At 40.4% G+C, this 22,023-nt stretch overlaps 3 protein-coding genes across 4 annotated transcripts; all 3 read right to left on the minus strand.

Moving 5' to 3' along the window:
• Positions 1–4,046: 4,046 nt before the first annotated feature.
• Positions 4,047–4,769, minus strand: LOC115757136. Its single transcript, XM_030697255.2, has one exon. It carries the CDS (start codon positions 4,604–4,606, stop codon positions 4,211–4,213), a length of 396 nt encoding a protein of 131 aa, XP_030553115.1. The 5' UTR covers positions 4,607–4,769; the 3' UTR covers positions 4,047–4,210.
• Positions 4,770–8,010: 3,241 nt separating this feature from the next.
• LOC115757082 (plasmodesmata-located protein 6-like) lies at positions 8,011–11,376 on the minus strand. Its single transcript, XM_048281048.1, has 4 exons — positions 10,377–11,376; positions 8,605–8,721; positions 8,480–8,486; positions 8,011–8,230 (listed from the first exon to the last, which is right to left on the minus strand). Exons 1-4 carry the CDS (start codon positions 11,104–11,106, stop codon positions 8,125–8,127), a joined length of 960 nt encoding a protein of 319 aa, XP_048137005.1. The 5' UTR covers positions 11,107–11,376; the 3' UTR covers positions 8,011–8,124.
• A 1,947-nt stretch (positions 11,377–13,323) lies between these two features.
• Positions 13,324–18,719, minus strand: LOC115728109 (ubiquitin-conjugating enzyme E2 variant 1A). 2 transcript variants are annotated; one of them, XM_030658455.2, is made up of 6 exons: positions 18,495–18,719; positions 15,492–15,631; positions 14,325–14,450; positions 14,123–14,249; positions 13,797–13,857; positions 13,324–13,582 (listed from the first exon to the last, which is right to left on the minus strand). In XM_030658455.2, the coding sequence occupies exons 1-5, from the start codon at positions 18,502–18,504 to the stop codon at positions 13,841–13,843; spliced, it is 420 nt and encodes a 139-aa protein (XP_030514315.1). In that variant the 5' UTR covers positions 18,505–18,719; the 3' UTR covers positions 13,324–13,582; positions 13,797–13,840. The 2 variants fall into 2 exon arrangements, with proteins under 2 accessions (XP_030514315.1, XP_030514306.1); XM_030658446.2 differs by lacking the exon at positions 13,797–13,857 and having other exon boundaries at positions 18,495–18,718.
• Positions 18,720–22,023: the final 3,304 nt, after the last annotated feature.

Genomic DNA, 22,023 nt, shown 5'->3' on the forward strand with positions numbered 1-22,023 from the left:
CTGTATGCTTGTCTTGGATGTTGACCTGTCTAATTGGCTGCTTAATTTAATGGTTCTTGTCGATTCATCAAAAATCCCTGCCGTGTCGACGAAAAGTCGTATTAAGATCTCCCGATAATGGTGAGGCCTTCCTTTCAGAATTTCTGTACGGGATATATTGTTCAGATTGATAGTTAGGAAATGCCAAACTTTTCTTCGATAGACAAATTTGATCTCTGCAACTTCGTACAGAGAATATCACGACTGAAGATGAAGACATTTTTGGACCAAAAAAAGAAAAGAAAATGTAACCATGCGCAGTCCGAGGTACATTATATAGTTCATCGTGTAAGGACTAAGGAGTAATAGCGTCACTAGTGTTTTCAAAATTGGACCGGACCGGCGAGTTGGTCAATTCTTGGTTTGCTTTTTTCGCTAGTTTTAAGTTTTTAACCTATGTAGCACGGACTTGGGAGTTTGGGCATTTTTCGCGTGTCGGACACGCGGTCAATGTGTGTCCGAGCTTTCGACACGCAGTCAACTATTAGGACACATGTCCTCAGATAATTTGGGAAAATTAAGCTAAGTGAAATCGAAATCTAAAAGCCCCAAATCGCTCACCTAATTTTATCTTCCTCCCCTCTTTGCCTCTCTACTCTCGGTTCCACTTAGCCGCTTGCTGCCTCGTCTTGCCTTGGCTCGCCATGGGAGATTAGGGTTTACCTTCACAAGGTACACCTGCTGGAATTGGGTGATTGGGAATGCACTGCGATGGAGAATTAGGATTTCCTTCTTCAACTGCAATGTCGGGACGAGATAGAGGACGAAGGAGACTGCGACGGTGGTGGGACGACGATGTTGGAAAAAAGGAGGAGACTGAAGGGTTACAGAGGGAGACTTTGAGATGGAGGCTCTCACGAGGGCCACGACTCTATCTCTATTCGTGGAAAATTGCACGATCAAGAGAAGGCCCAAAGGGCCTGGGCTGAGAATTCTTCCAATTGAATAAAAAGTACTGTTATGACCCAAAAAAAAAAAAAGATAGAAAAGGGTTTGGAATTATAGAGAGAGAGAGGGTTTTGACTTTTAGTGATACTTTTTCTGAATTTATTTATTTTTTACTTGGGCTTTTATTTTTGTACTAGTAATTGTTCTAAAATTTTATTTTGTGTTCTTTATTAGGGAATAAAAAAAGGAAAAAGCAAATGAAATTATAAAAATTATAATTTATCATGTATATATAAAAATATATATTCAATATACGTATCCCAGCGTATTGAAATTTTCTATTTTTTCAGAAATCACGTGTCGACGTACCGTGTTATATCCCATCTCGTGTTGGTGCTACATAGATTTTAACCCCTGATTACTTCCGTGCCACCAATAAATCTGATTTAGTATGGCATCATGGGGTAGTAGTTATGATGAGAAGATGGGAGAGCAGAGATGGATGTATTGGCCCAGCACGCAGGCCTTTCCTCTCGGCCATTGAATGGGGACTCTGCGTATTAGTTTCTAATGATCGTAAATCTTCATCCTTCAGAAACATTCTCAAAGCTCTTATCCATAAATACTATCGTTGTACATTACTAATCATAACTAAAATAGAATCACATAATTCCTAAATCTATCATTCAAAATACCGAACAGATCATGGAAAAGAGATTGTTAATAATTACAATAATATAATATAAATAAATATTTCAGTAAGCTAAATTTGTCCAAGATACCATAATACATGATTTTGAAGAATTTCGTTTGCTGTAGGGACATCTCCACACGCGTATCTGCTAGCGTTTGCGGTTATTAGCAGCCTGTACCTATCGGCCACTGCGATAATCGTAATTGCAAAGTAGAAGAAGAGTTGGACCCACACTAGAATTTGATGTGTGGTTTATAGCTTTGCGCTCTCCAGCTATGCGGTTCCTTTAAGCAAAAACTACTGAATCTCTTGGAAAACAAGTTGAAGAGTGAATACAGGAGTTGAAGAAGACATACAAGGCACAAAACCCCGATTGCTCTGCACATATTACAGTAGTTTTCCTTTCACGCAGGAAGAACATAATGGGACTTGCATCGAAACTATGCATCAACCCAAGCATATGGAAAAGATTGGCTTCCCCGAATTGACATGAATCAGATGTAAGATCCCTAAAGCAATATCAAGCCAAGCATATGGAAAATATTGGCTGCACATATTACACTTGAAAGGGTCTCTTAAGAGAATCTTCTTCCTACATGTTCTCGGCAAATAACTTTTTTGACAAAAGGAATACAAAGCATCCGGCAAATAGGATGTTCTCTGGTATCTCGCCTGACAGAATGCGATGTGGACTGAACCGGAGCCTTATATAGACTTGTAACGACTCTGGAATGCATATATGCCGATTTATACTCATACATTCACAATAAATAAAATTCAATCATCACGGTGCACAAGCAAGATCTACAGATTTAAAAAAGAACATGCTCTGAGGATCCATATGACACAACCTTCGAGAATAGGAAGGTCGCATTTTGCACTATCTGTTCATGGAAGAATACGTATTGTTAAGATACATCTCTAAGGCTGGTTCTCAAAGTAGTGACTAGGCTGAAAGAACAGAATACCTCAGGCATGCACAAACATACCAGGATAAGATTTTTCTTGCGGGGGTAACTACCAGATTAGTCAATCTGCTATTGGAAAACCTTCTTCCAACAGCGACATTAACAACCCAAGAAGCTAAATCTCCACGCTCTCCCACAGGAGCTCAGTAAAGGTCTCTAGGTCAACTAAGGAACATCATTATCCTCCAACTGAAAATAGTCTCTTAACCATTGTGTGCATTAATTGTGTCGAGCTCAATTAGCATACCAGGTTCTGGGAAAATACAGAATATTCAAGTCGCAAGCAGGAATGAGTAGCAAGACCTCTTACTTCCAGTGCAGCTTATCTGACCTAGTAGAAGCGATCTGGTTGCAGCTGTTGATCCAATAAACAAACTCAGTCCGTCATCAACCTCCCACTCGATATGAAAATACATTTTGATGACCCACACTTCACACACACTTAATTGCTCCAGTCCTTAGTGCAAACCCCATTACGGCCTTATTCATTTTCAATAATCAGACTTGCATCAACTTCTAGTTCGAATTACCAAAAGGAGTATGTCTGATAAGACGTCATGTTACCATACTATTTATTGTCTTAATGAGAATTGGTAAAGCTCCAAGCATGAGTCTGATCTTATGTGAACCAAATTGAGGCTGGAAAAAAATCGATTTTCCTACTGGATTCATTGTAAAATAACTAGATCAGTGTATTCACGTTTTCTGCTGCATAAAAGATTAATCACAATCCACAGCTCATAGCAGAGCCTGACAAATGGGGAAAAATAATTCATGTTTCTATGATCGAAAGAGACGCTTTTCCTTTCAATTGTCGGAAGGCCAATTGGCCACGACTATAGCTTGCAGCATATAGCTAAATCCACAAGGACTTCCTTCAGCTCGTACTCCAGTCTCATAACTATTTCTATGAGGACCCTAAATTTGTTGGGTGAGTCCTGTACATAATGTTACTCCACATCATCCCATTCCACAACTATCTGCATTTCATCCCCTCTAAGCAAACAAAGGCTGGGATACTCGGAAACAATCAGATCAGATAGCACACAGAAAATTCCTTTTATGAACTCCAAGCTGTAAGCAAACTTAGGCTGGGATACTCGGAAACAATCAGATAGCACAGGGAAATTCCCGTTACGAACTCCGTGCAGTGCAAGCAGTTATTGCATTCCATAAAGACAGCAAACGAATGTTTAGTGCAACTGCAAATCGATTGAGCTACAGAAAAATCCTCTCAAACTGGATCCTATAAACCCTAGGCATCAATAACACTTCAATCAAACCACCTAGAAACTCACATAATGAATCTGCAAGTCAACCCAACCCCCTCCCCAGAAAATTTGACAATGTTACTTAACCCAAGCCTCAGGTTACATCCACCTTCCATCTTCAAAAACCACAATAACCAACACACCGAACCGAAAGCTAACCACAATTCTACAAGATCTCCAAACAGATTCAACAGAGACTTATAATCGGATTCCATATCGAAAGATCTTTCCAGAAAATATGGGAACATCACCGAGCGCATTCAGACAACAAAATCGAAAAACCAAAAAGGGACAAACCTAGGAACACGATCTTAGGAAAAGTCCATTCAACTCGAGAGGCGAGTACCTAATCAATCGCGGGCCTTGAGCCGCTCGACCCGCTGGTTGAGCTGCTCGATCCGCACGACGAGGTGGGTGACGGAGTAGAGGAGCCAGTAGAAGACGAGGGCGGCGACGATCAGGAGGGCGTTGCGCTGGCTCTTCATGATGGACTTCTGGTGGCGGAGGTGCTCGGACGGGGTGCAGGACGCGTCGGACTCGCATTTGGGGCGGGTCTCGTACTTCCAGTAGATGTCCATGAGGAGGAAGAGGCAGAAGGGGACCACCGACAGGAACGGCTTCAGGAGGTTGCGCGTGACGGCGACAAGCCCCTTCCGGAGGCCGTCGAGGCCCGGGAGGGTCAGGAGGAGCACCATGATCGCCTCAGCGCCGGCGGCGTACCCGAGGACCACCCATTCGAGAGCCATCCGCAGGGCGTGATGATCGAGGAGAAGCTTTAGATCTGAGCTCGGCGTGGGGTGGAGAGCTTGAGTTCTCGTTCACTGGATTTTTTCGATTGCGTAGTATTAGGTGATCTGTTAGGGGTGCTTTTCTTCGGGACGAAGGAGTCCTCTTGGAGCGTCGAATTGGGGATTTTAAGGAAGGGAAATCGGTTCGGTTACAGGTGGAGCCCACTCCACCGACACGTGGAGGTTCTGCGTTGCTTCTCTCGGTGCTTTTCATCTCAACCGTCGATCAAGCTGAGTTTAGGCCCAAGTTGAGGGCGGGACAAATGGGCCAGTCTTCGTTCTCTTCTGGGCCTACCTCTTCATGGGCCGTCCCAGTTTGGCCCAGAGCGGGTTACCGACAATGCCAATGTGACCATGGTGTTGTTCATTGCACTATGCTATTAGTTGTTAGATGCATAATATCCAGTATAAAAAAACACCCCCGCTCGGTATGAATCTGATCATGGTCCTGACTCCCCATGGACGCCGACCGAGCCACAATGGCCTGACGACATTTCTGGCGGGGTTGGGCAAGGGTATAGTGCCAGCTCGATCCTACCCAAAGATTTGTTTATAAAGACCGGGCTTTGACAAAAGTTTAGGCCCCGACCTTTATGCCCGGCCCGTTCCGCCCAAGCCCATCCAGTGATTGCACACGTTGATTTCTTTCATGCATTCTCATGTCTAAACGTAATCGAATGATTTAGATGAAATTAGTAAGATTCATGAAAGGGTTTCTGCAAATGTATATAATTGGACTCGAGCTAGCGGAAGTAAACATGGAATAAATCCCAAACTTTAGTAAATCGCAGGCCCGCTTGCCTTGTAGAGCTCAATCCCTACGCTTGTTTCGTTAGGATTCGATGTCTCAAAAATATGAAAATTTTCTAGGTAGTCACAACATAGAAGAGGGGTGAAGCCAACCCGTCAAAGGAAAATCCTTTTATCGAATACGATCCTCAGGGATGTCCAGACCTTTGGGCCACTCTGCACAATATCCACGATAGGTCACATACTAAGATCACATGGCATCTTGAGAGTGTAAACATTGTCGATTTATGAGATGTATGCTAAATTATGTTTAAAGAGAGATGCTAGGAATGTCGTCCTCAACCTTGGCTACTTAACAATGAGATCAGCATCTGATTAGGTGTTCCAATAGACAAAAGTCACCTCATCTTCGTGGATCTTATCTGCTGGCAAAATAGACATCCAACCGGCAGTAACACAGTGCAATATTTGACACACTTAAGAGTGAGATAGGCCTCTCCGTTCACCGTCACGCCAGATGTTCCCATCGAATTAGCTTTTGGAGGATAAGCACCAAGAGTTTTGCGGGATTTAAGTCAATCTCTAGGTGTGTAAAGCTTTGAAATGATTAAGCCGTTGAACATAAGTTTCAAATTCATCCACACGTCATGATATAGCAGAACAACCTGCGGAACGAGATCGAAGAGACTTCTATCGAGAGAGGGTTAAGGTAGGGATCATGTTACTAATCCTTCCTAATCTGATGAATATGTCGTGCACGGCAAGGCTCCACGCGGAAGAATTACGAATAAATGTCTTAAACTTATTGCAATTGTGTCAATTCAGTCTTAATTATTTTTTTGATCAATTTAGTCTTAATTTTTTTAATCAATTCAGTTTTAAATCTTTTATATTTTTTCCAATTTAGTGTGTCCGATTAATTTTGGATGAAAATAGTTGATGTAGAGCGGCTGGCACCGATGTAGATAATTTTTAATAACATTTCCAATTTTTTTTTTGAATAATTAAAATTTTATTTAGTTTTTCTTTCTTTTTTCTTCCCTTTCTTCTTCCTCCAACTGGTCGCTGAACCTCCATGACTGGTTGGCCAGCCATCGGCGAGATGAAGAAGAAAGGGAAGAAAGAAAAACAAAATCAAAAAAATTTGAATAAATACTAAAAAATTATAAAAAATTATTCATGTCGGTTTCGGCGGCGTCACGTCGGCGATTTCCGATCAAAATTGGCCGGATGGACTGAACCGACATAAATGCAAAAGGTTTATGATTGAATTAGCAAAAAAAAGTCTAGGAATGAATTGACATAATTATATTAGATTTATGACTTTTTTGATAATTTTCTCGCTACCACCGATTCCTCAAACCACTAATTTTCTGTAATGTTTCCGAACCATCAAACTTGTCATCCCGTGTCAAGAAAGATCGATCCTGCCGCGGAATGGAATATACAGATTTGATTCCAGCCAATTAATAATAACAACTACAGGAAATGACCCACCCAAAAAGTGGGGGAGCAAGACAAACTATAGATGATGCCAACATCTTGTTGTGTCATTACTTTATGTGGCCTTAGAAAGAGTAAAGATACCGATTACTGGATTGATTAATCGAGCTTATGATTTTTATTTGTTCACTACTGTTAGATTTGTCATAGGGAGGATAATACGAAAGTTGTAATGCTCTGCTATGGCATCACTTCTGTACACGCTTCCCTACCAAGAAGAGTACATGTAATTGGCCAAAACAAGTCCAAAATCTGTAAGATTCCGGGGGATCACTAAAGAATTGAACTCAGGATCATATGCTCTGATATCAAGTTAGATTTTGTAAGACCACTTTCAACTGTTTTAAAAATTAAGGTTAAATAAAACTAAGGTCTAATATTTAAATAGTCTATCAGAATGGACCTTGCTAGCTCGTTTGGAAAAACGGAAAAATCAAGAGTACTAAATTGTAAGCGTTGATCCATGTAAGTGCTAAAACATGAAAATAAAATGTCTGATAATAACTGAATATTGATTATCGAACTACATTTTTGTTTTTGTTTTGCCAAGTATAGAACTGTGAATACCACTGACGGGTTTTTTTGAAGGCTTTGAACGATGTGAAAGGCCGGATTTTATTTCCCATTTCGGATGCGTTTTTCCTTTTCCCAGTTGAATAAATTAAGTCCACATCCTTACTTCGCTAATTAAGTGATTTTCTTTACTTAAACTGAATTTTTAAGTCAAAGCTAGTTATGATTGTAGAACGTGCTTATTTTTATTAAGTGTTGAACACATTAGTTTTCAGCACCTAATCGATACCTCCAAAGTCCACCAAGCTCGATGTAAAAGCACAAACAAGCGCGCCCTTAATCGTATCTGTGAATAATGTAAAAGCCTCGTCCATGGAAACGAACTCGTTGATCACCGTTTGCGATTCCTCGGAAAGAATTCTCAACCGTATGCGACTGTAATTTCGGATGTCAAAACACACTTGAGCGTACTACAACCTTCGCATCGTTATACATATTCGTGCCAAAAAGGAGCGTCAAAAGAGATATCAACCTAGACCTATTTTTTCTAATTACCCGTACCCCGATATTAATACATATAATATCATACCCAAGTTCCATGCGTCGTGAATTCAAATGGAGTGTACTTCTCGGGGACATAACCTCTTCTGAATTTGAATTCGTGAAAGTGCAAACAATGAAACCCACTTAGAATCGAACGTTTGGCTACCTCAAAATAAAGGGTAGACATGAATTATAATCGGTGCTTTTATGAAAAGCTGCAAACCAACAACGTGTATAGAATATGAAAAGCAGCAATCTTTTGACCATCTCTCTCTGTGCACAACTTACATATATTATACAAAGCAGCAATCTTTCTTTTCGCCCATTTCTAGGTAAAGTTCTATTGAATTCCTAATGTATAATTCATGTACATCAGTATCATCTGAATCATTAATCATATGAGCCCATGTCGAGGTTCACATAATCAACGGTTTAGACGGACTTGATCTTACACGATTTAGGAACCCAAACCGGGAAATCAGCCAGCTGATTCTATCACTTCCACATAATTTGTTGCTCTACTTGCCGCCTGCAATATTCACAGAACAAGAAGAAGAGAGAGAACCGCAGTTTAATTGGAAAATTAGTTGAAATTCTACAGCCCAAAGCTAGGTGAGAAAGAAAATAAAAGAAGAATAAGCCTTCACCTCTTGCTCTTTCGCACATGGTTGCTGTTAAAGCGAGGAGGATAATCACGACCGCAACCCCAGCGACGAGACCGATCAAGATGACCACAGTCTTCTCGACCTCTTCATCCGTCGTTCCTGGATCCAATAACACAATCGATGCACTATCAAGTTAACTAGCTCGTTCCATCTTTTTCGCGCTTATTATACAGATTGTCGATAACAAGAAGTGCTTTACAAATCATGCGGGTTTACAAGTATAGCTCGATCCGACTTTAGAACGCCACCCGTTTCACAGTGCGCCGTCTGAGCTCACGTGCTGCAGAACACGATGCATCTACAACGATGGTGAATAAAACTTGGGCTTGCATCTTGGAATATTTTGCATCCTCCTTTAATTTAGTGACAGTCCTTTTCTTTGGTTTGATGATTAGATTCGATCGTGCACCGAGTGGAGCATGGTGCGATCACTACTTAATTAGTGGCATTGGATTCATCATCATCTCTTAATAACCTAGATTTCCAGAGGGACCATAGTGAACAATGAACGTACACCAAATACACGACCTTAAAACTCGTTTGGGACGTGCGACGTAGACGACGTTTCAGGAGAGTTGAAACCCACTTCCTGCTTATGCTAGATGACTTCTTGAGCAGTCCGTTCCCTCGAGTGATCATTCCCCAATCTTAATTCTTCATATCTATGTACACACATTGTCGTAATTTCCATATGTGGTGCTGTACTACACAAAAAATGCTCCCCTTTTGCCCTTTATATCAAGCTTTACTCATTCGATTTATCGTCTGTTTTGACCCGTCTCATATACAACTTTGGTGCATGTGTAGATAGTTTCCCAAGAGGTCATCTATCCTTGTATTGGTCTCACCCAATCGCGTCCAACATCGGAGTTCCTACATTAAACTTGACATTGTACTAGAAGGTGTTTCTTGTGAACTATTTCCATTTTCACATATGTATAACTCGTAAACATTCTTTCCGTATCTAGTGTAATAACTTCAAAAGGAAGTGAATGATGATATATCTAGAAAATCTCATGGAAACTCTAGTCGTCTTGACCAATGGAGACGTTCATCACCTTTTCTTGATTCTATGCCGGAACGTGACTGACTCAATACAAATTTGTTATCTAAAACCGTACTTAACAATCAAAGTGCATTAAGATACTATGTATATACGAAGATGGAATAAGGGTGTGAAGTGAACAGAAGAGTAACGACGTGATGTGATCTCTCGAGAACTTTCGAGAGAATTTCCTTCTTTCTTTCATCTAGTACTTTTTGTCCAACTCAAAACTACTATTTGAGCATAATCAATGCTAAATATATAGATATATAGGAAGGGAAAATCAAAGAATATAGCAATTCCTATTGGGGCATCCGATGCCATCATAGAGCAAGCCAAAAATGAAAAATGAAAAGAACAAAAAACTTAACCATATCGAGCATAAGAATCTATCTGTCAACAAATAGCTTCCACACGTTGTGGGATCATTCTTGTTCTTGCACTAAATTTCTATTCAAGCGTCAAAATTAAGTAACTTCAATTTCGAAGCCAAACAATCTCCATGCAGGAATCATAACTCTCCCTACATGTCCCACTCTCTTCTCAATCACAAGCGTGCTCAAATTCAGGACGACTGTCATTCGTCGCTTCACAAGGAAAAATAGCAATCAAAGTTTTGAACGAATTGAAACGTACGGAGACGAACACACCCAACTAAGAAGCGATGCACCGTAAGTGAACCACCATAAACGGCCGCGAGGCCTCTTACCTTGTCCGCCGCTGGTGTGATTGCCGTCCGAGTACTGTACGTAGCACTTGGCCAAGTACATGTCGCCCCACTTTGCGGCACCGCAGTCGCTCTTCAGCTGTCCAATTGCCTCCGCCAAGCAGTCCTGGCAGTCGCCGTTGCTCAGGTCCTGCACACACTGCGCAACTGCCTGGACGCTTCCCGAGCTACCGGTCCTGTATGGCTTGTAGGTCCCGTCCCCGGCTCCTACATACCCAAGCACGGCGTCGCGCCTTGTCAGCTCATCAGAATTGGCATCCCCAGTAAGAGGCCCGCATCTCCTGAGCATCACGGTCTTGTCCTGCGCACCCAGGAACGTCGTGTTGTCGTACCGCACGAGGCAGCCCTCGAGCTGGAACGTGCTGCCGGAGGAGCCGGCACAGGTGGTCCCAAGCTGGCTTACCGCATGGGACACGCAGGAGGAGCAGTCAGCCACGGTGAGGTCCCCGCGGCACTGGTAGAGGCCGTAGACTGTGTCGGAGGGGGTGGAGCCCGGGATGGTGAAGTTGTTGTAGGAGGAGGAGGCGGAGGAGCTGACAAGGGAGGTGAGGACGGAGTCGACGCCAGTCTCGAAAGGCGAGCCAGGGGAGTACTTGTACTGAGAGCAGCGGACGTAGATGAAGGAGTCGAAGGACGACGTAGAGAGGGAAACAAGGAACGAGAAGGGGAGGAGGAGGAGGAGGAGGAGGAGCGAGAGCATGGAGAGAGACATGACCGGGACTACTGTTGTGACGTGTGTGCGATCAAGGATTCATGGAAGTGGCTTGGTGAAGCAGAGCTTGTTGAAGTATACGATCGACGGGTTACGTGAGGGAGTGAGGAAGATGATGTGGATGCATGGGATTGATGGTGAGCGAGTGGTCGGTCCACTTTGGTGAAGCTAAGGTCAACGATAGATCAAGTCAAGGCGCAAACTAGAATGTCTTAGTGGAGCCGATTTGACAGAAGGAACTACTAGTCTGTTCTATTTCTTCAGCATTCGAGGAGGAACAAGGCTAAATACCGTGAAAAACGATTTACACAATTGATAGAATTTTATTAGAGATATAGATCGACCAGGTCTCTTTTCGTTTGACTGCTGCATAGCAATATTGGTATCCGAAAAGTATCCACGAAATACCTTTCGGAATATGAATTGATGAATAAATCGGTAAAGGATGCGAAGGGATCTTTGTTGATTCTTGAACATGAGACGAATGGGCTTGAGGTGAGAAATTTAAAGGTATTGAGATTGGGAATAATTATTGTTAGTAATGTAAAAGGTACTACTTCCGACCAAGGGGAAAAAAATGTAAAAGGCACTAGAAGATAAAAGTAAACAGCCGCTGTTCTTTAATTAATTGGCGGTCATTTCTACAAACTACAATTGAAGCACTTTAAATCGATTATGGACAGTTAACAAACCATAACGAAGAAAATCAAATACATTCAACGCGATTCTTACAAGGCAGCAATTTCTATCCCCAAATAACCTGCCTCGCTACTTGATAGTCATATCTTCTCCACTTCTTCACCGTTACCATTATCAATTAATCCCATCCCGACGCAAGATCATCATTTGCTGAACATTTTGCTTCAAGATTTGGTTATTTCCACACATAATCCTTCGTCGGCTAAAACTAGTCTTCTTGTCGACTAACAAAGTTGTCTGCCGACTAGAAGCTCTCCGCACTTGGCAAATTTTTTTGCTCTACCGCTTCCACCCCAATCTCTACCAACCGAGTCATCGCGCAAGGACTTGGACTTCTTTTGGTGTCAACGGTATTCGAGGACTGATTTGTAAAGTTGCTAAACTGAGGGATGTGGCAGACTCAAAGTGAATACGTAAACAAGTGAGCCATACGTCTAATACCCAATAAGAACTTATGACCTCTCTTAGTATATTAATTTTGTAGACCAATCTTACTTTACCTAGTATTTTTAAAGAGGAAAAAACACACTCTCTCCAACAACCACTGTGTTGCATTGTTCTCTTTCTGTTTTGGTGCCGGGACTCTTTTGGGGAAGGGAAAATAAAATCGACAAGGAACTCCCGGTAACTCACCACGTAATCAATCCCCTTGAATCCCATGATTTGAGTAATATAATTGAGCTTTGTTCCATGGCACGATGAGCTCAAGATCGCTGCCCGATAAAAAGGTGTTGTGTGAATCTCAAGCCCCCGAAGTACAACTTTTTATGTGCACAACGTGGGCTATACTTTAGTTTCGCGTCGTTCACGCTAAAATTAATCACACGTCTTGGATTGAGTGCCTTTTGTCTTTGTAGTGTATAACTCGAACTGAGAGCGATAAGGGAAAGTGAGAAATTGACAACGTCGTGACTCTAGAATAAGATGGAGACTAGTCCTGCCGAAGGCCGCCGAGATAGCGGGAGGTCACAGAAGTCGGAAATGGTGTCTGGGTTGAGAATGACTCGGTATTGGGCGCTCTGCAATGAGCGGCTGTTTTTCCTAGTATCAACAACACCAAGAATGCTTACCCGACAGGAAATTATATGGAAGAATGAGAGCGCCGTAACGTCATCGGTTCTGTGTCTCCCATGAAAACTGGTCTATCTAGTACCTTTTCCATTTTCTTCAATTTTTCCTTATTCAAGTCTAACTCCTTGATTTCCATATGTAGACTCAACCTTGATCCAGGAGCATCATGTGAGCTACGCTTGAAGAGCTTAAAATACGTCGGAGGTATTCATTCACCAAGCTCTTGGATGATTCCATATGGTGTCGTCCATTGATCGTTCACAACTTGCTTAAGACTGGCCAACTGGACAGGACGGTAGAAACCGTAACTGAGGGGTCTGCAATAAAATTCAAACCTTGTGCCAGTTTCTGCATATGGACTTCAAAGATACGAGAAGGCGGAAGCATTTTCATATGCAACGACACACAATTACGGTATCAAAATACAAAATGCAAGGAGAGCAAAACTTTACTGAGACATGGGGACACTTATATTCGAAACTTATTCAGCTACTGGTAGACACAAAACGAAAAACATGAGAGGGATGATTGATCTTGTCTTAATTAGACATTTCTCAATTACAACAATCCCCCAACATAAATATTTGCGAGCAATGTTACCGCGGGCAGTATATATGTGCTTATATACATAACAACAAAGACTTCCCTCACATGACACAGCACCTCACAACAAGCCCCTTTTGATCCATCCTCGCCTCTTCATTTCCTGAAATTGCACCTTATACATAAGTTTGGGGGGGAAACAAACATGGACGATGATTTCGAAACAAATCAGCGGTCATGTGTAATACCTAATATTACAAGGTAGTAGCTCCCAATCATTGGAAATATCTCACCACTCACTACAAGTAACCTACTATATTCTCCGACTACAAAGGCATGTAAGACCATTTTGAACAAGTCAATTCGAAAAGGCATACCCTTAGTGATTACAACCAGGCATGAGCCAAAGTTATCAAGATCCTTATAAGGGGAAAATGCCTGCAATTTCACAGCACATGCTAAGAGCTTAGAAATTATAATCCCAAAACCAGTTCAGAGACTTTAACTTCCAATGACGAGAGTTCGTTTGGTTCTCTTTCGTTTTCCTCCAAACCATTCCAACTTGAAAATTCAAATCTCGTGTCAAGTAGGTATATCAACATGTGTCCCCCAAAAAGAAAGTGCTTTACTAGTGTTCATTTTACAGACAGCCACTGGAAGTAGAAAGAAGAGATAAGAAACCAGCCAGTAAATTCTTTCTCACCTTCAGGAGGTTGTGCTAGCTTGCGGTTCTGTGGAGACAACATTTCCTTCTTCAGTTGCAACAATATGTCTTCCATAGTGTATTCCCTTTTCCAATTACCAAGCATTGGCATAAGACTAGGTTCAACCTGGTACATAGCCAGTAATGAGTTCAAAACAATCAAGTTCTTATGTGAAGAATTGAATCAAAGTTGCTCACATACCACGCCTGTTTCCTGATTGACGCAAGTCATGTTTATCCGAGTCTGGAACCTCACAGCAGGCGGATTATCAGGGTAATCCTTGCCGCAAAACAACTTCAGCTGATAAATACGACCTTCATGAACAGTCTGCCAGGCAGCATGTGTCAGTGAGCAAAACTAAATTTTCTCAGAAAGAAAAGGAGTGCTATATATTGTTTGGAAGTTGAATCGCATTTCGGCATTCAAAGACTCAACTAGTGTTGTACAAAACTAATAAGTCAAATACAAAAATGGAAGGTCGGAATTTGCTCTATACAATTACAGAGGCCATTTCTTTTATGAGTAAAGTTGCTTAAAGTACGGATGTCATACATATGAGCCAGTTCAGTTATGAACAAAATTTATGCAACAGCAATATTAATATCCAGTTCCTTATATTTAATAGGCAGTAGCAGACAGGTCTGAGCATCCTATTTTGACTGGATATTAGCCCCCTTAAAATTACTTGAGCTTGGAATTTAACTACTTTTTGAAGACAAGCTATGTGTGAGCAGACAAGAAGATGACATATACCCAAACGTACTTTGCCAATGTCTCAACCTAAAGCAGGTAATATATTGATACTAGTTCTCATCTCACTGGCCCAGCCAGCCAACAGCTGACTCATTTGAGTACGTGTCTCTCTCTCTCTCTCTCTCTCTCTCTCTACCTATGTATATATATATATATATATATATATATATATATATATGTATTAAAAAAAAAAAAACAAAGTCAAGTTCAATCAATAACATATTCTAGGTGCATAAAATTCATTTAAACTTCAACTTAAATTCAAACTTGCACAACTTCCTATTTCAGCATCCATTACGTTAGTAACTAATCTGTGAAATGATTGCTCACTAGGATAATCACCATTCCTTGCTCAACCACAATTTAGGAAAGAAATTGACCTAAAATAGAATCTCACAATACCAGCAAAGGGGTTTAAGGAGCTATACTCCAAAAGCAGTTGAGATGGTATACTATTATGTGATACTATTATGTGATAGTGATTCACTTGCTCAATGGTGCTTTTCCTTTTCATTTTTGTCTGTTCGGTGTTTACGTGCATGCTCAAGCATTTGTGTGTGTGTGTGTGTGTGAGAGAGAGAGAGAGAGAGAGAGAGGCATGTTCCCCCAGCTTACATTAGGAGGACCAATGATAGTGCCTGTCCACGACTGCATGTATATATCATCAGCGTCATCCATTCCATAACTGACTGTTCCATCTCCAATTCCTTTTTCTCCCCTCTCAAGCTCTTCAAGTAATCTAAAGTTCCTTGGAACTGCAAATATTTACACAAATCAGTCTCACAAGTCACCATGATCTTCACAAACACAAAATCAAACAAAATTGTACAAAATAATAACAACAGAAGCACTATAGTTTTTCAGTACAAGACTTCCAATGACAACTGACATTCTATCTGACTCACTGACACGAACCAGCCAGAAAGAGAAGCTGAGATGATGTTGTAGCTAGGGCTGACAAGTTCTACTCCATGTTAAATGTGAACTGGACCAATGACTTCACTTTAATTATCTTAAACTTTTTATGGACTGTATATGTTTTTTTTCCCCCCTTTTCTTTTGGTTAGAAGTCTACTGGTATTAAGTTTCTTGCCATGTATGTGCATCATCATCAGCAGATTCGTATGAAGAGAAAGGAACAATTTTTTGAAAGGAAATGATCGATTATTAAGTTGAATAGATTTGTAGTAGGTAGCTATTAAATATGTGTGGATTGAGTGCTAACTAAGATAAAAGAGAAAGTGGTGGTTGTTTTCACTTTAGCTGCAAGTGTAATTTTGGAAACAATAGAAAGGGAGACAAAAGTCAATTCTAGCTTAAACACATAGATCGATGTACCAAACATAGGAAAAAAGGAAACATACAATAAAAGAATACTTATTAAAAAACTAGAATATAGTTTAAATTCCCTAGTATTAATAGGGTAGACCAATCGGAAATAACCTTTAAGGATAGCTTTTTGCACATGCTTTATGCCACAAAACTAAAGTCTACAAGCAAAGCAATAGTGATTGTAGTTTATCAAAAGCCAATGTGTGAATAAATGTGCTCCCAAGCATGTAAGTTATTCTCCGAAATAATTTATTTACAGGAGACATGCACTTGAAAGCAATTTAGTTCAATCAAGCTCATTAGAATTCTGATTGTATCCTTCTTAAGTTACACATGTTCGCCAAACTGACCCAGCTAGTTATGGGGACTTCCGCTAGTCATAAGATCATATTCACATGCGATTTGTGCCAACTGTATCAGCCAGACTTTAAAGAAAGAAAAATCCTTTCCTCGATGCACCAATATCTTACAGTAAAGATCTACATATCTGTAAGGAACCAGAAAAACAAGCGACTATTCTCAAGAAGCCTTCTATTTCTGTTTGAGACTTCAAGTGTTTTTGCTCCACCTACCCTACTAAATGAGAATAATCTTGTCATCATTTGCTGGGCCAGCTAAGAAAAGTAAAAAGACACTTTTTACCCCTTTCAGCCCACATTTCAGGCTTCGCATATTCAAAAGAGTGCACTTTCCATGTCCATATGCCATATGGACGGTATCTATAACATCCCTATAATATCCAACTTTGGCTTCACAAGAACCAACAAAGCACCATAACATAATCACGTGGAGTACCAGCAGCATGAAGTTCAAAAGTCCACTAATCACATACAAGCACAAACCGTGTTCTTTCAGCATATAAAGAAAAACCCTTATTCTCAATTGAAGCACAACAATGACCAATCATCCAAATTGATCCATTTATATGTTCCACAAAAAATTGAATCGAAGTCAAGATCGGCACAAACAATAATCTAAGCGTCACAACCGAGTGCACTCACAATTCCACAAATATTAAGCATAAATCTATTAAGTTCCTCACCCATCAAAATGCACACACAGCTCTCAATGAGAGTGAAACAAAATAAGTATATTTAATAATCCGGAATGCTAATTCATCTTTGCACATTTCTCATGCTAAGAGCCAATACATAATTTTAAATCAAACAACCAGTAGGTCACTCCCAAGAAATAGCCACTACGCTTTTATTTCTTTCAAAAACAAACTCCATGCACGAATTCATACACATTCCACTGAAATACAATCGCAGGATTAGCTTTAGATAGTTTCGATTTCTTAGAATGGCCTCCCCATTCTTTCAATAGTTAAATGCAAACCATAGACAGAATATATGACTCAAAATCAACTAGTTCACCACTTTTTTCCAATGATACCGGGTATAGGTGATTTAAAAAGTGATATAAAGACAGGACTGATGCTCACAGCCAAATTTGACCAATATTTAAATCTACAGGACTAACTTCAATCCACACTACCTGAAAAACAATATTTAGCAGGGCAATTTACATAAACATCACCACCTTTGACACAAGTCAGAATCCCAATTTCATGCTTAAGATACAAGATCAACACTCCTAGCACCATCCTTTTGTATTCAACTCTAGCTCAAACTAGGGAACTAGAGAATAGCTCCAGTATAGACTCCAGTTGTCAATTCTCCATATTAGCTTGAAACAATCTATTTGAGTGTATCATTACAAAATGATAACATTAGCCAGAGACACCTACATACTAATAACAATACACTGACCCACTTCCCCTTAATTGATGATTAACTAAATAACAGCAATTAAGTCCATCTAATCATCTGATGATTCAGGATTCCCTAGTCATGAAAACTCCAGAAAGACAAGGCGACGTATTTTACCCATCAATAAAGTACACAATCTAAAACTCTCTCTACCCTCGGGTAAATTTAACAACCCACGAATTGGAACTTCAGAGGCCCATGTTCCCACACTCAAACCCTAGCCGAAATACAACCCACTTCAATCCACTGAACCAACCAGCGGATCCCCACATTTCCCAACATGAGGGTCGACACCATCCCTCGATGTCATGCAGAAAGCTTAAAATTTGGATAAAATAGCTTAGAACCGAGTAAATCGACAAATAGAACCGAGAAACAATAAAAACGATCGATAAAATCTCCTTAACATATTAGCAGTAGCATATGCTGCCCACACAATGCTTCCTCTGTCCCCAGATAAGCTTCCAAACATCAAATCAAGCATAGAGTGAAAGGGAAGTCGGAAGGACCGTACCTACAGCCATCGACACGGATCCTTAGAGAGAGAGAGCTCGTAAAAGGCCGGTTTCTGGCTACTGCCGGCCGTGGACTGCCGCTCGATGGAGGCGGTAGGTCGCTGGAGACGGCGTCGCGGAGGCGACGGCGGTCGGTGCTGGCTCTGGCCGCGAAGGTTGTGTGTGTGTGAGAGAGAGAGATTTGGGCTGGGTCGCAACAGATGAACAAGCTGTGGGGGAGCGAGTGAAGAAAACGGCGTCGTCTTATAGTTCCACTTCCACCCACCTTTTCATTCGCTTCTCTTTTTCTCTCTGTCCATTTTGTTTTTTCCTTCGGAAATAATTGGGCTTTACGCGAGAGAATCCCGGAGCTGTCTTTGGGTTTAATTTTAAACCCTCATTATCACTTAATAAAACAATAATTAACCCCACTTTTAAATTTTCGTTCAACCCTCATATGCATATCACTCGTGCAGTTTACATAGATGAAAGGTAAAATTGGTCAACGAAAAAGTAAAAAAAAGTCAAAGACAAAAACCCCACTTCCCACCTTACAATAAGAATAAATACTAACTTTTAGTCATTGGAAGAATAGGTTGGCCTTCATTTAACATTTACTTTTCAGAATGAGTTCCCAAAGTACGAAAACAAGAAAAAGTACGGTCAAGTTTTTTAAGATTTCCATCGAATTGAATCTATGAATTTCATCGTTAATTAATCATATCGAGAGTGCATGAAGACAGTCATAATAAATCAAGAATTGTTTACTCAATTGATACCGAAAACGATCATTTATATAGATTGAGAAAGAGGCTGATGTTCGTGTTTATGTAATTTGCCATCCCTCTACAGTTCGCTCGCTCGCTCGAAGATCATCTCCAAGAGCACCGCAGTGACGTCCATCAACAACGAGGCGAAGCCCAACAGCTCGACCAAATTCGAAGTCTCCAAGCCCGAAGTCAAAGGCCTCATCGACTCGGGCCTCGCCTCCACCCATCCAATGCCTTTTCTATCTGGGCCCGATCCAGTTCCCACCATCGACCTCTCCGGTACAGACTCCACTGGGCAGCACCCCCGGGTGGTGGAAGAAGTTGCCCGCGCGGCTTGCGGGCTTGGCTTCTTCCAGGTTGTCAACCGTGACATGCTGGCGGAGGTCCGACCGCAAAACGGGGGTGGTGCAAGCCTTCCGCGAATGGCCAACAAAGGGGGAAGGCGAGGGTCCACCGGAGGGAGGTGGCGGCTGGGGTTGCCTTCCCCTCCAACGTCGACGTGTTCTGCTCCAAAGCAGCGAGCTGGGGCTGGAATAGGTTCCGACTCAATACAATGCCTTCGGATAAGGGTGACATGGAGAAATCACGAAACTGGATGAATAATACATGAAGCAAGCCAGATTGATCTCTTCGTGCGAATTTTACTCAAAACTATTTCTTTGGATTGCGAACTGTGGGCTTGTAGTAGGCTAGTAGCAGACTACATAGCCCACTCGGAAAATTTCTCCGGTGAAATTATTTTCCAACTTGAATTTCCTTTAAAAACGCGTGATTTTTCTTTTTTACAGTAGCCATTCTTTACCGTCATTTTAGCTAACTCTAACTTTAATGTGGTTGAATTTGTTGTCTGAAAATCTAACAGGTCAAAACTTAAAAAATAATTTGAACCAAAATATGGAGCGTTGCTAAGCTAACTAACCCTCCGCCATTGGCCGCCCCATACCTGGGCAACGGTCACCGGCCATTGGCCAAGCCTCACTAACCCTTGACCGGCCATCCCACTAATGACATTGTTTTAATCACGTCGGTGCCGTGTAGGAGAGAGGATTAAGAAGCTACGTCAATAATTTTTTGTTAGCCAAGTTGGACGAGTTAACGAAAAGGCTTAATTGCGCCAATTTGATAAATTTTAGGACTTCACCGCACTTTTCGTAAATTTTAAGACTCGATTGTATTTTTGCAACATATTTTAGGACTTCCGATGCTCAAATCCTTAAAAAAAATTGGTTTCTCGCTCTTTCATAATTGGGCTACGACTAAAATAAGAATATACTCAAGCCGTTCAAATAAGTTTAGTAAATTAATTATGATCTCAAATTGACCAATGCAATGTGGCTCGAGGTGCAATGTTCTCTCAATTTTGGCCAAAGGTGTGGCCAATGAACTCTTAATTTGTTTTATGAGGTCCCTGAACTTTAGTTCAATGTGTAATGTAGCCCTTGAACGTTTTAATTAGTTCAATGTGGTCCTTGAACTTTTGGTTTATGTTCTATTTAGTCTCTGAATTATATGAAAATGTTCAGTATTATTCATGAACTTAAATTAATGGAATGACAATAGTGAACATTCAGTTCAAGTACTACATTGAACATGTATTAAAAGTCCATACACTGAACAAATTAAAAATTCAAAGATAAAATTATATATTTGTTAAAGTTCATGGACTATTTTTGTCATTATGGAGGAACTTTGACGAAAGAAATATTCATATGGGTGAAAAATCAGTTATAAGCCGACTGCCACCTCCCATAAAAAGTTACTAATCTCTACCTTTAGTTGCAAGATTAAAATTCACAAGAATAAAATATTTAAAGTGAATTGCAATTTGTATTCAATGACTAAAAATGTAAACTGATAAAATAAGGGTGAAATTCATCACATCTGAAAGATGTGTACCATCCATAAAGTGTAAAGACCAAAACCTTCGCATCTTTTTTTGGGAAAATTTCCAAAAAAGTCATAAATTTATTGCAATTATACCAATTTAGTTCTAATTTTTTTTACTAATCGAGTCTTAAATCTTTTGAAATTGTACCAATTCAGTCCATTTGACCGATCGGCATTGACGTGGAATAATATGATATATTTTTAAAATTTTTAATCATTTTTAAATATTTTTATGTCTTTTTTTTCTTCTCTTTTTTCTTGTTAAGGCCGGCATGGGCTCGCAGGCCCTCACCCGGTGGCCTGTGGCCGACGCCTTCCTTCCGGTCCTAAAAAAGAAAAGACAAGAAAAAAACGATAGAAAAAAATTATTACAGAATTTAAAAATTCGAGAAATATTAAATTAGTATTAAATTTATCCACGTCAGCACCGGCCGGTCAAATAGATGAATTAGTACAATTTCAAAAGGTTTAGAACCCAATTGGCCAAAAAAAAAAAAGTTCAGGACTGAATTGACATAATTATAATAGGTTTAAGACTTTTTTGGCAATTTTTCCCGTCTTCTTCTAAATGGGTGTATTCTGATTATTTCTTTTTTATTGTGGGCACAGAAAGTAAGCTATTTCTTCTAGTTTTAAGGGGGTTCAAATAGCAATACACAAACGATTTTTTCTATCAAATGAACATATATAGAATTATTTTTAGTTTGTTTGAAAGATGAAAGAAGTCAAAATGCACTTGACATGTGTTTTAGCAATAGTGCTCTTTTGAATATTGAATTCTCTTATATCTTTCCTTATATGTATTCACAATAATATTCTACTATCTATTTCTTCATATTATTTTTCACGTAAGAAATTGTATCTCTATATTGTTTATGTAAAAATTTCCATT

The sequence above is a fragment of the Rhodamnia argentea genome, chromosome 6 (genome assembly GCF_020921035.1).
Source record: "Rhodamnia argentea isolate NSW1041297 chromosome 6, ASM2092103v1, whole genome shotgun sequence".
NCBI lineage: Eukaryota > Viridiplantae > Streptophyta > Magnoliopsida > Myrtales > Myrtaceae > Rhodamnia > Rhodamnia argentea.

Coding starts and splice junctions, on each gene's coding strand:
- LOC115757136 (XM_030697255.2), bottom strand. CDS start 4,606: ATGGCTCTCGAATGGGTGGTCCTCGGGTACGCCGCCGGCGCTGAGGCG.
- LOC115757082 (XM_048281048.1), bottom strand. CDS start 11,106: ATGTCTCTCTCCATGCTCTCGCTCCTCCTCCTCCTCCTCCTCCTCCCC. Junction 8,722..10,376: donor TCACACCAGCGGCGGACAAG/GTAAGAGGCCTC, acceptor TATTGGATCCAG/GAACGACGGATGAAGAGGTC.
- LOC115728109 (XM_030658446.2), bottom strand. Junction 14,451..15,491: donor CTATCATTGGTCCTCCTAAT/GTAAGCTGGGGG, acceptor GCTGCCTGGCAG/ACTGTTCATGAAGGTCGTAT. Junction 14,250..14,324: donor TCAATCAGGAAACAGGCGTG/GTATGTGAGCAA, acceptor GCTATGTACCAG/GTTGAACCTAGTCTTATGCC.